At 34.1% G+C, this 13027-nt stretch overlaps 2 protein-coding genes across 4 annotated transcripts; one reads left to right on the top strand and one right to left on the bottom strand.

Moving 5' to 3' along the window:
• The first annotated feature begins 1158 nt into the window (after positions 1-1158).
• Positions 1159-10375, top strand: LOC105137884 (calcium-transporting ATPase 4, plasma membrane-type-like). 3 transcript variants are annotated; one of them, XR_844662.1, is made up of 9 exons: positions 1159-1676; positions 4572-4626; positions 4710-6652; positions 6734-6892; positions 7004-7175; positions 7467-7765; positions 7847-8260; positions 10028-10051; positions 10163-10375. XR_844662.1 is itself a non-coding variant. In XM_011043809.1 (7 exons), exons 1-7 carry the CDS (start codon positions 1503-1505, stop codon positions 8159-8161), a joined length of 3117 nt encoding a protein of 1038 aa, XP_011042111.1. In that variant the 5' UTR covers positions 1159-1502; the 3' UTR covers positions 8162-8314. The 3 variants fall into 3 exon arrangements, 1 of the variants encoding a protein (XP_011042111.1); XR_844663.1 differs by lacking the exon at positions 1159-1676 and adding an exon at positions 4409-4418; XM_011043809.1 differs by lacking the exons at positions 10028-10051; positions 10163-10375 and having other exon boundaries at positions 7847-8314.
• A 92-nt stretch (positions 10376-10467) lies between these two features.
• LOC105137883 (Tetratricopeptide repeat (TPR)-like superfamily protein) lies at positions 10468-12516 on the bottom strand. The gene has a single exon (XM_011043808.1). It carries the CDS (start codon positions 12389-12391, stop codon positions 11000-11002), a length of 1392 nt encoding a protein of 463 aa, XP_011042110.1. The 5' UTR covers positions 12392-12516; the 3' UTR covers positions 10468-10999.
• Between the last annotated feature and the right edge of the window lie 511 nt (positions 12517-13027).

Here is a 13027-nt window from a genome sequence, read left to right as displayed (position 1 = left end):
TCTCGCCACAATAAGATTTTATTTTAATGTGAGAGCCTTAGTGTTTTGGTTTTTTTTTGTTCAAGCTACTTTTTAAAATGATTTTTAAACTAATTTTTGCAAAAAAAAAGTATCACATTGATTTTTTTTAAGTATTTTCTTTATGGTTTTAATATACTGATATAAAAAATATATAAAAACATCATTTTTTTGTATTTTTAATTGAAAAGAATGCACACTTTTTAGTTTTGTATCATATAGTTTTTTACAAAAAAAAAATTGCTTGATCTTATTGCAATTATAAATTTACACTCTTTTTAGCTTTTTAATAAGAAATGGTCCACGCTATGCTACAAGTCAGAATTTGTTTTTTGTATAAAAACTAATATTTAGATGATGCAAACATATTTTAAAATATAAATAAAAATTTATGACTCAAGTTATAAATCTTGTTGGGTTCAATAGATTGGTTTTATTTTGATTAGATGATATAAAAAATAAAAAATAATAGTACATAGATCAAATTAAAAAAATAATCACAATAACCTTGAAAAAAATTCTAAAAGGAATAAATGTTGTAACTCAATTTCTAATCCATTAAAAAGATTCGATTCAACTTGAGTTAATATTACATAACTTGGGTAATAAAATTGTTTGAGTCATCTTGAGTTAATTTGTGAAACAAATAGCATAGTCATGAGATGAGAACAATTTGATAGAAACTACAACAAAAAAATTACAACACTTTCTTTTTTTTAAGAAAATTAATGTTGAATGATGAAAGTTAAGAAGAAAGTACATTAAAAAAATAATATGAACCCGCGTTAACTTTTCAGACCAATATAACCTTCGTTATTAGACTAAGACTGGAAAAATTTTATCTAAAAAAACTACAAAGCCTAATTCTCAACTAATTAAATAGTAAAGGTTGAAATTGAAAAAAAAATTAATTATGTAAAATGATTAAAAATAAAAATAGAAATTAAAAAAATAAGAATTAAAATAAAAATAATTTTTTTAATTTTTATTAAATGATGAAATTAAAAAAAAAATAAGTATAAAAATAATAAGTATAAAAATTGATAAAGTAAAAATAAATTTTTGATAAAGAATGCATAATTGTCTTTGTTAAATATTTGAAGCTTTATCACATGTTATCCCTTTAATTATCCCGTGAATTCAATCATAATATTGGTATACATATTGTCGTATTTCCATTATTTCCTATTAAATTACTTGGAAAAATCTTCTTCTAAAATCTTATAGAAACCAAACCAAGTCCATTTATGCAACTGGTCTTTAACAATATATTCAAGCCCATATGTTTATGGCACTCTTCTTCACGAGTCTCTCTCTTTGTCTCCTGTTTCCTGCGCCCGCCCTTCACGGCTACGATTGAATCTTTTCTCAACAAGAATATATATGTATATATCACCTAGCTAGCTAGCTAGCTGGCTCCATGATTTTCATTTCTTGATACATCATTCTATTCTCTGTGATCGTTTGGATTTGACAAACTTTACATGGAGCAATACTTGAAAGAAAACTTTGTAGTTGATGCAAAGAGACCCTCCGAACAAGCTTTAAGAAGATGGAGATCTGCAGTTTCAGTCGTCAGGAATCCTCGCCGGAGGTTTCGAATGGTTGCTGATCTTGCCAAAAGAGCAGAAGCTGAAAGGAAACGTAAGAATCTCCAGGTCAGAAAACTTTGTAGTGCCCCGCTGTTCAAGTTTTTGTGATCTTGTTCGTGTTTTTCTTTTTCCCTTTTAAATATTATTTGATGTGTTTGAATTTATTTTATATTTTTGAAGACGTTAATGTTGCTATCATAGATTAAGTTGTTGGCAACAAAATGACGGCTCAGTGTTGACTTGTAGCTCATTTTTATTGACATTAACCTAATTCACACAAATTATTCAACATTAATTAATTATTTATACTACGTGTTTTTACCACTCTTATTATTAAATTCTTGGGTTTAAACCATCGGCCTTCATCTAAAAAAAAATATTAATTTTTTCTAAATATGCTCAGTCAATATATATATATATATATATATATACACACACACACGTGAATTCACTAATAATTTTTTACTATGAAATAATCATTTCATAACTCATTTGTGTATATGTGTGTGTGTGTATATATATATATAAAAGAAGATTTCGCAAATCTTTTAGGGTTCAAGTCTTTTTAATTAATATTCGAATGAAAAGAAACTGAGTCTAATTGATGCATGACAAAATGTTCCTATATGTTTCTGTAAATAGTGAATGAGTTTTATAGAAGAAGATGAAGTTTCATTGTAAACCTTTAGGTATATCAACTCGCAAACAATCCAAAAAACAATTTCTTTAAAATCAGCATCGATTGAAAGCAAGAATATTCAACTCCCAAACAGAGATGTGCCCCTTGCTTAGCTTGAGATCATTTCTGAAGAAGTCATGGAAGTTTTGAGTTCGAGCTTTTAGTTGGTTGGCTAGTAGATGTTCGCTAAGAAAAAGTGACCCTTTGCCGATATTTCTTATCACGGACTGGCAGTTGTTAGTCGTCAATTAGCATTAACCCTAGGGGACGATATGACTGTTATCGCCGGAAAGTCCGTGTTCAAACCTTTTAACGGTGGGTGGGGCCGGGTTTAGAAATTTGGACGAGGGCTTTTACTATTATGTGATGCATTCTTGAACCAAAAATTGTGAATTAACATTTCTCAACCTATTCATTTGATCAGATATCACTTCAGCATTCTTGTTAAGCTGATCCCTTACAGATGCCACAAAGTTATTCGCTGCTCAGATTCCCAATGCTATCAAATTTGCCTTTGAAATTTCAAACTATTTTTTAGACTTTTTCTTTAATTTTAGATTTGAATTTTATTATTTTTCCTAGCTTGTTGTTTCCTAGTTATTTACGAATGTCTCTTTTCATATTTGACGAGACTTTTTGCTGAATAAAACTATAGACTTTTACAACTTTAATTGTACATTTTTATCTAGTCTTAGAGTTGATCAGGCATGTGTCAAACACAACTTCATAGCTTTCTCCGCGTCAATCACTGTAAAAGTTATATGGATCTTAGGGAACCTCCCTCTCATGACACCACCATTTCTGGAGTTAACTGCTTGCTAAAGTTTCAGAGCTTAATTTGAATGCATCCTTTCCACAGGTTAGCCACTAACCTGTTTTGATTTAAGAAGATGAGACGAGAACGAGGGTATTCTTTAATTTCCTCTATTAATTAGTATATTCTGTTTTAAATAGCTGATAATTAAAGAAGGCAGGTCAATATTCTTTTAAGAGATTGGAAGAGGAAACCAACGATATTCTTAGCTTTCTTGGAAACCCTAGCTACCAATGCAAAATCCCCGTTTGGTCTCTGACGTTGAAATGAGGGCAGATGTCATGTTCATAAAAAAATGACAGCTTGTCCTCGATCAGAAGGTAGAATATTAAGCAACGCGTACAACTCCATTTGTTTCTTAGCCAAAACTGGATGCGCTTAGCAACTTGAATATGCACCGACTTGTTAGAATTTTCAACATACTATATATATATATATATAATCTCTTTTATTACTTGAATATGCTTTTTTGTGGTCACGAAAATGAAATTAGCTGTTCTCTATTATTAACGTACCTTTATGTTCTTCAGATAATGAATAGCATTGTTTTAAAATCTGTACCGGTCTGAGTTAATCTGAAACTCAATTAATATCTAGAGTTTAATTAAATCTCATCAAGTTAAAAAACTTAATTAATTAATTTAGTTAAAGATCCATATTAACCCAATTAATCTGAACTTGCTCTTGATATTTTGTTGATTTTTTTTCAAAGAAGTTTTTTTTATCAAAATAAAAAACAACAATGTAAAAAATATTTTTAAAATTTAGACTAGTCTTGCATGTCGATAAAACTAACCTAGTGTCTGGATCAATCTAGAAAAAAAAAAAACTCAATTGTCTTGATTATAAATCTAAATTGATTCAGTAGATCATTTATCCAGTCAAAATCTAGTATTAATTTTAAAAAATAAAACATATATAATTTTGATATTTTTTTAAAAAAAGAAAAATAAAACATATATAATTTTGATATTTAAAAAAAAAAAAATCAGTTCACCTTCCATGTCAGGTTATTAAAACTATGATGGAGAGTGGAGTCGTCCCTTTTCATCTCACACACCTAGATATCATCAGTGCATGACTAAACTCGTATAAACTTGGTTTTTGTTGAGACAAGACAGCTCCTAGCTCCTTTGAAAACATACAGAAGCAGGAGTACTGGATGACTAGCTCTTCAAAAATAATGACATCCATCCACAAAAATATTGTTTGATAGGTTAGTGAGACTGGCGGCCAAGGGTTTAACTCTGTGTCTGAGTTTGTTACAGAAATCATTGCTAGCTTTGAAGGCACTCAATAAATTCTGCGAAAATTGGTAGTTTGTAAAGTTATCTTGTTCTTTCATCTATTGTTGGTTGATCTTGGACTAGTAGTTGTGCCACTGTAGAAGAAAGAGTGTTGGCACTTCTGTTTGTCTCTTTATCTCACAGTTCCTTGAATTAACAAACATCCTTGAATGTTTGGCCAGGAAAAGATACGGATAGCTCTTTATGTCAACAAGGCAGCATTGCATTTCATCGAGGGTATAATCTTTACTAGATGCTGTAACATTTTATTTATTCCAATTATATTTTCTTTCTGAATCATATGGTTTTATCTGATACAGCTGCTAATCTAGCTGAGCACAAGCTCTCAGACAATGTCAGGCAAAATGGTTTTGGCATTGGACCGGATGAACTAGCAGCGCTCGCTCGGTCCCATGATATCAATGACTTGGAATCTCATGGAGGAGTTGAGGGATTGGCCAGAGAAGTATCTGTTTCCTTGAATGATGGGGTTGTCTCAAGTGATATATCTATTAGGCAAAATATATACGGCTTTAACCGATATTCTGAGAAACCTGCCAGATCTTTTTGGATGTTTGTATGGGATGCTTTGCATGATTTGACGTTAGTTATTCTGATGGTGTGTGCCGTGGTCTCCATTGGTGTTGGTATTGCAACTGAAGGTTGGCCGAATGGAATGTATGATGGGGTGGGAATAGTAATATGCATTTTGCTAGTAGTGATGGTCACTGCAATCACTGACTACAAGCAGGCCTTGCAATTCAAGGTCCTGGACAAGGAGAAGAAGAATGTTATTGTTCAGGTTACCAGAGAAGGGAGCAGACAGAAGGTTTCTATCTTCGATTTGGTGGTTGGAGATGTTGTTCATCTATCAATTGGAGATCGGGTTCCTGCAGATGGCATTCTTATATCAGGCCACAGCTTATCAGTTGATGAATCCAGCTTGTCAGGAGAGAGTGAGCCAGTGGACATAAATAAAAAGAGGCCCTTTCTTCTATCAGGTACCAAAATACAGGATGGGTCTGGTAAAATGCTGGTGACAGCAGTCGGTATGAGGACTGAATGGGGCACGTTGATGGTTCATCTGAGCGAAGTGGATCAAGATGAGACACCATTACAGGTGAAGCTTAATGGAGTTGCAACTGTTATTGGAAAAATTGGTTTGGCTTTTGCTGTGATAACTTTTTTAGTTCTGCTGGCACGGTTTCTATTGGTGAAGGCAGACCACCATGAGATCACAAAATGGTCTAGTAGTGATGCTTTGAAGCTTCTAAATTTCTTTTCCATTTCTGTAACCATAATTGTTGTTGCAGTTCCTGAAGGGCTTCCATTAGCAGTGACACTTAGTCTTGCATTTGCAATGAAGAAACTAATGCACGATAGAGCACTGGTGAGGCATCTTTCCGCATGTGAAACAATGGGTTCTGTTTGTTGCATTTGCACAGATAAAACTGGAACATTGACTACAAATCATATGGTGGTGAACAAAATATGGATCTGTGAAGAAACAAAATCAATACAAACTAATAGCAATAAAGATTTATTAATGTCCTCTTTCTCAGAAAACGTGCATGGAATCCTTTTGCAATCTATATTTCAGAACACAGGATCAGAGGTAACCAAGGGAAAAGATGGAAGGGATTACATTTTGGGGACGCCGACGGAGACAGCAATTTTAGAGTTTGGATTAATTTTAGGAGGCGAGTTTAAAACACATCATAACGAATCTGAGATAGTGAAAGTTGAGCCTTTCAATTCAGAAAAGAAGAAGATGTCTGTGCTTGTTTCTCTTCCTAACAACGGTGGGTTTCGAGCTTTCTGCAAAGGTGCATCAGAAATAATTTTGAAAATGTGTGACAAGATGTTAACTGCTGATGGAAAAGCTGTGCCGCTATCTGAAAAGCAAAGACAGAAAATCACAGATGTCATAAATAGTTTTGCCTGTGAAGCTCTACGAACTCTATGCTTGGCTTTCAAGGATATGGAGACCACTTCTGGTGCAAATAACATGCCTGACAATAACTATACATTAATCGCTGTCGTTGGAATTAAGGATCCTATACGCCCTGAGGTGAAGGAAGCTGTTAAGACTTGTTTAGATGCTGGAATTACTGTGCGTATGGTCACTGGTGACAATATCAACACTGCAAAAGCAATAGCTAGGGAATGTGGCATCTTGACAGATTATGGCCTGGTAATTGAAGGGGCAGATTTCCGTTGTAAGAGTCCTCAGGAGTTGGAGGAGATAATACCAAATCTTCAGGTCTTGAAACTTCTTCAAAGCTTCAATAACTTACTCTTAATCAAGTGTAAAACTTTCTAAAATGTTTAATCGGTAATGCAGGTTATGGCCCGATCATCACCTTCGGACAAGCATAAATTGGTGACTCAATTGAGGAGTGTATTTAAGGAAGTTGTGGCAGTGACTGGAGATGGTAGTAATGATGCTCCAGCCTTGGCCGAGGCAGATATCGGACTTGCTATGGGCATAGCAGGAACAGAGGTTTGTTAATGTCCTGGCCCTCCTGGTTTTTCCCCTTCTCTTTCCCTTTGATGTCTGTTTTAGGTACTTCTATTAGGCAGAAACTCAGCATTTTTCTCCTATTTCCTGCAGGTTGCAAAAGAAAGTGCTGATGTTATTGTAATGGATGACAGCTTTAAAACTATAGTGAATGTTGCAAGATGGGGTCGATCAGTATATATTAACATTCAGAAGTTTGTTCAGTTCCAGTTAACAGCTAATGTTGCTGCTCTCATGATAAATTTCATTTCTGCGTGCATCTCGGGCTAGTTCCTTTGCATCCCTAACCTCTTAAGTTCTAAACGTTAGGCCTTAGGGACCGGTGCTTGGTGAAATAGCAAACTGTTAACTTTTAATCAAAAGGATGCAGCATTGAGAATCTAGAGCAGTCAGTTCATTCAAAATTATTGAAGGATAAGATTGTCTCTAAATTCTCCTTTCAAGGACGCTTGTTTTGTAGAACTATAACTGGATAATGTCTTTTGACTGATTTTTGTTGGATTTTGAACATGTGCACTTCTAGATACATGACTAAAAATGGTGAAATAATTTGCAGGCGGCGAGCCATTGACCACTGTTCAGCTGCTTTGGGTGAACTTAATCATGGACACTCTTGGTGCATTAGCATTGGCTACAGAACCACCTCATGATGGACTGATGAAAAGACCTCCAATCGGAAGGAATGTAAGCATAATCACCAAGACCATGTGGAGGAATATCATTGGACAAAGCATCTATCAAATAAGTGTCCTTGTCATCCTCCAGCTTGATGGGAAACATCTACTGAAGCTTTCTGATTCAGATGATACTAAAATCCTGAATACTTTCATATTTAATACCTTTGTGCTTTGCCAGGTACCATACTTTGATCTTCAGTTTCTTCAGCACTACAACATCTCGTAGAAGTTTATCACTAAATATTCAACATATGTTCAGGTGTTCAATGAAATAAACAGCCGAGATATGGAGAAGATAAATGTGTTCAAAGGCATCTTTAGTAGCTGGATTTTCTTGGCTGTCATGTTCTCCACAGTTACTTTCCAGATTGTAATAGTTGAATTCTTGGGCACATATGCTAATATTGTGCCACTAAGGTGGGAATTATGGTTGGCCAGTGTCTTAATCGGAGCTGCAAGTTTAGTCATCTCTGTCATCCTGAAGTGCATTCCTGTTGGAACAAACAAAGATGACAACACTGCCAAGCATCACGACGGTTATGAGCCTCTTCCTAGTGGTCCAGATATGGCCTGAGAATATATGATGGATAAACTCATGAAGAAAGCAGAATTCTGTAGGCAGCATGAAATGAAATCAGCAGCCAAAACCAAGCTGTATATAATATTGATGATGTGATGTTTTGAATAAATGAGTAGGAAAATACAATAAAGCTTTTGATGGCTTAAAGTGTGGGTATAAATGAATAAGGAGTAGCGTAGTAATTCAACAAAACTTGATAAATATAAATAGAAAGTACAAAAATTCAACAAAACTTGATAAATATAAATAGATAGTAAAAAAACAAAAAACAAAAGAAGAGATCTGAAATTTGAGAGAGAATCGGCAAGAGACAGAAGGGAGAAAGAAAAAGAAGAAAAAAGAAGAAAATTAGAAGAAAAATAGAAAGGAGTTGAAGGAAATAAGTTTAAAGATAAGATTATGTATAAATATGTGTTAATTAAGTTTTAATTTCGATTTTGATAAATGTTAAGGTTTTGAAAATTTGTGTTTTGGGTTAATTGATAAATTAAGTTGAATGTTATGGGTTGATTGTTATGAATAATGGATTGTTAAGTTAAATTTGAGATATTGTAGATAAAAATGATTATTTTGAGTTATGTTTTTGTTTGAATGGTGAATTTGTGTTAGAAATCAGGGGATAACAGTAGTTAATCTGTGAAAATTCTGGGTTTGAGGTTGAAGATGATGAAAATTCAATTTGGTCCCTCAATTTTGGAAAATTATAGTTTAGTTCCTAAACTTTGGAAAATTTGCAGATTGGTACCTGGAGCCTATTCCGAGATTCTGAACAGAATAAAAGATAAATTATGGGCAGAATTCCTGTATAGTTATGAAATTTTAACACTTTCAATTTGGTCCTTTAATTTGACAAAATTACCATTTAACCCTAAAAATTTGATAAAATACTAGAATGGTCCCTAGAGTATAATGAGATGATCTGGACAGAAATGAGGATTAATTATGGTCAGAATTTCATTATAGTCATGGATTTATGATGATTTTAGTTTGGTTCTCCAAATGGATAAAGTTACAATTTGACCCTTAAAAATATAATAAATTACAGATTAGTTCCTAGCTATAATATTAACTTTTACAGATAGGTTTGATGAATGATTAAGGGTTAGTAAGTGAAGTATTATCAATTTTATTATTTGTTTTATTATGGATTAGATTTCGATAAAACCGTTAATTTTTTGGGTTTTTGAAAAAATAATGGACTGATCATCCCACAGAACGGAGCCTCATGCTCATTGCATTTTGATTTTCTGACGATTTTACCATATGATATTCTTGTTATGGCCTATTTGAGAAACCTTTTTTATAAGAACCGAAATCCATACTTGTATATATATTTCTCATTGTTGTATTATCTCGTGTGTGTGTGTGTATTAAACGTTATCTACTCACTGAGTGGTTGAACTCACTCTTATTATTTATCATTTCCAGGCTTATAGCTTGATAGCAGGTCACGTTTGTTGGACCTTTAGAACCTACCTTTTTGTTTGTAATCCGTACATTTTTCTTTATGTCTAATTAGTGCTCCAAAACTATGAAATTATATTAACTCTTGTATTAAAACAATCCAATTATATTATGAAGTTGATTTTGTTATTAATGATACGTTAAACTCTGATTGAGTTAGGATAAGTTTGTGTGTAAGTTTGGGTTCGCATAGGTATAAAACCTTGTCTATGTACCGGTCATGAATCCGGGATTCAGGTCATGGATCAAGGATTCAGGTCGTGACAGATATTTCCGTTTGTATGTAAGTTTGGGTTCGCATAGGCATGGAACTTTAGAGGGGAACCTTGCCTATATACCGGTCATAGATCCAGGATTCGGGTCATGGATCGAGGATTCGGGTCGTGACAGATGAAACTTGGTCTTATTTGCACTTTGCAGGTATAGCTTAAACACATATTTCCTTCTATTATTTGAAGCAAGACCCTGTAAATGAAATGACAAACACCAATCCAACATTTTTTCAATACCTCTATCTTTGATGTATTGCAGTTTGCTTAGATTGCCTGCTGAAGTCATGGCAGATACGGCAAAAAATTGTATGTTTGTAGGAAACTTGAGGAATTTGTTTACAAACACTGCAAGTTTGATTCATGAAAAGATCATTGTGAGTTTCATTTTATCAAAATTGTGTCATTTATAGACGGATGAGAAAACAACAAATCTGCAATACAAAAACTGAAGGATTTGAACCCTTTATTATTATTATTATTTTCTTGAACCATTTGATTACTTGCTGAAATCATGTTGTTCAGTTGAGAAAGGAAGTTTGGAACAGACAGTAACTAGCATCTAAATACAGATGGGGAAAAGAAGAGTAATTTATTGACTGCAGCACCGTGTTACATGACAACGTGCTATCATGTCTCCAGTAAAAAAGGAACCATGCAGCTGTAGAACTTCATGGATCGTATTTTTCCCATGCACTGCTGAATAATTGAAGATTAGGTTTCGATAATGATCAATCAACAGAAGTTACAAACTCTGCAATTAATTGTCTAATCTCTCTATGCGTCTGTGTGTCTCGTTCTCTTCAAAAAATTTATCAGACATCAAGTAGCTCACAAAACATTTATAAAGATTAGGGAAGTGTCAGCCCTTTCTGTGTTGGAATAAGAACCCAACCAATATGTGTCTAATCTTTGGACATAACTTTGTCTTGCCATTGATGTAAAATCCTGCATTCTTTCCCCTTACTCATCAGATTTGCAAACCCGATCAGTGAACATACCTAAACACTGGTTTGTAGTTGAAACCATGTCTTCACAGAAAATGTGTCACGCTAGATGAAAGTCCCAAGAGTGTTACACTAAGTTTTGTATCCCTTAATTACGCTTCCATGGCCAAGACCAGTTCATTTACATGTTCACCTACACTTCCATTTTCATCTCCGCGACAAGATTCCATGACAAGAGCTTCCCAATCATCTGGACAGAACATCATCTGTTTCTTCTCCATCTCCTCCAGAACAAAGCAAGCACCATCAAGGTTTCCAGACCTCACAAGGCCAACAACCAAAGAACGGAAAGTTTCAACACGTGGAACATGCCCACTTGTCAACATTGCATTCAGAACCTTTAGACCTCCCTCAAAGTCCCCAACCCGGCAAAACCCATCAACCAGCATTCTGTAAGTAGCAGCATTGGCTTCACAACCTCCAACTTGCATTTCAAACAAAACTTCATAAGCGTCAGCCGCTCTACCCTCCTTACAGAGATAATTGATCAAAATATTGTAAGTGACAACATCCGGCTTAATGTGCCTTTTCTTCATTTCATGAAGCACAGATTTTGCTTCGTCAATCTTCCCTCTCTTCCCAAGATCACTCATCAAAACACCAAAATTCACAACTGTAGGTTTACACCCTCTATATTCCATATCAAACATCATCTTTTTAGCCTCATTATGCTCACCTATCAAGCACGAACCTTCCATTAACAAAGCAAATGTGATCGCATTGGGACATTTTCCTTTCTTAATCATATCCTCTAACAAACCCTTTGCTTTGTCCAACTCACCATTTCTACACAAATACCCAATAAGACTATTATACGTCACAACACTCGGTTCCACTTTCCTCTCAAGCATTTCATCAAACACCTTGCTCGCTTGCTCCCACTCCCCCTTCTCCAGCCACCCCTTAATCATTACATTAAAAGCCACCGAATTCAAACGGAACCCCATTTCATAACCCTTATCAAACAACTCATTGGCCTCAAGAAACCAACCATTATCAACAAGAACATTAAGCAGACCATTCAAAGACTGAGATGTACGGACACAATTAAACCGGGTCATTCTATTAAAAAGCTCAACAGCCTTATTGACCAATTGGGCTTTTCCGTAATGTTGAAACAAAGCAATGAAAATGGTTTCTTGACAATGAACATTATTATCTTCTACATAACGAAGAACTTCCTCAACAGCGCCAAAATCCTGGCAACGAGCGAGTTTGTATAAGAGAGCGGCGTATGAAGGGTAGTCAGGCTTAAACCCCCTTTGGAGATACTCATAAAATAGAGTTAAAGCGTCATCTGGGTCTCGTGCTTCTTTCACATGGTTCACAAATGGTGCATCATTGCGATTTCTCGAGCTTGTTTTGTGGCCCTTTCTTCGATGTCTTGGTTTGGCTTTGGGTTTGTTGAAGGGGAGAGTTCTGTATTGTTGAAAAAAAGTGAGACGCCAGAAATGGAGGGTTTTGGTTGGGTTTGAGAGGATCATTGATTTTAGCTGGATCAAAATCCATCAGGACAAAGAGTTGTTTTCTTGGCCCTTTTTTCCATTCATTCTAAAACTGCAATTCCTGTTCTGTTTTTCTCATGGAAGACAGGGCGTGTTTTATAATCACGGTGTTGCGCGGTGTGATAGTTCTGTTTTTCTCATGGAAGACAGGGCGTTTTTTATAATCACGGTGTTGGGCGGTGTGATAATAATTATTTTGTAAAGCATTTTTTATTTAAAAATATATTCAAATTATTTATTTAAAATTTATTTTTAATATTAATATATCAAAATAAATTAAATATAATAATATTTTATTTTTTTATTATTGATTTATTAAATTTAACCATACCATAATTTCTTTTTAGTCAGTACAAGGAGAATGCTATAAGTGCATATATTAGTCTCTCTTTTAATAAATCAATAAAATTGAATTGATAAATCCAAATTTATTTTTTTTAAATTTCTTGAACATGGAAAAGGCTTCAACTTTAGAGCTTTTTCAAAGCACAATCTTAAAAGATGGTTTGGTGTTATAATAATTTTTGTTTTTTACATAAATACAAAAAAAATCATTTGAGTAGTTAAATAACTTTTGTTTTTAATAATATAATCAATAAATAATTATATTTTAAA

This window comes from Populus euphratica, unplaced genomic scaffold (assembly GCF_000495115.2).
Source record: "Populus euphratica unplaced genomic scaffold, PopEup_1.0 scaffold70.1, whole genome shotgun sequence".
NCBI classification, from domain to species: domain Eukaryota; kingdom Viridiplantae; phylum Streptophyta; class Magnoliopsida; order Malpighiales; family Salicaceae; genus Populus; species Populus euphratica.
Note: the sequence above shows the minus strand (reverse complement) of the source record. Positions and strands in the feature narration are given on the sequence as shown.

Coding starts and splice junctions, on each gene's coding strand:
- LOC105137883 (XM_011043808.1), bottom strand. CDS start 12,391: ATGATCCTCTCAAACCCAACCAAAACCCTCCATTTCTGGCGTCTCACT.
- LOC105137884 (XM_011043809.1), top strand. CDS start 1,503: ATGGAGCAATACTTGAAAGAAAACTTTGTAGTTGATGCAAAGAGACCC. Junction 7,176..7,466: donor CATTTCTGCGTGCATCTCGG/GCTAGTTCCTTT, acceptor AATAATTTGCAG/GCGGCGAGCCATTGACCACT. Junction 7,766..7,846: donor ATACCTTTGTGCTTTGCCAG/GTACCATACTTT, acceptor ACATATGTTCAG/GTGTTCAATGAAATAAACAG.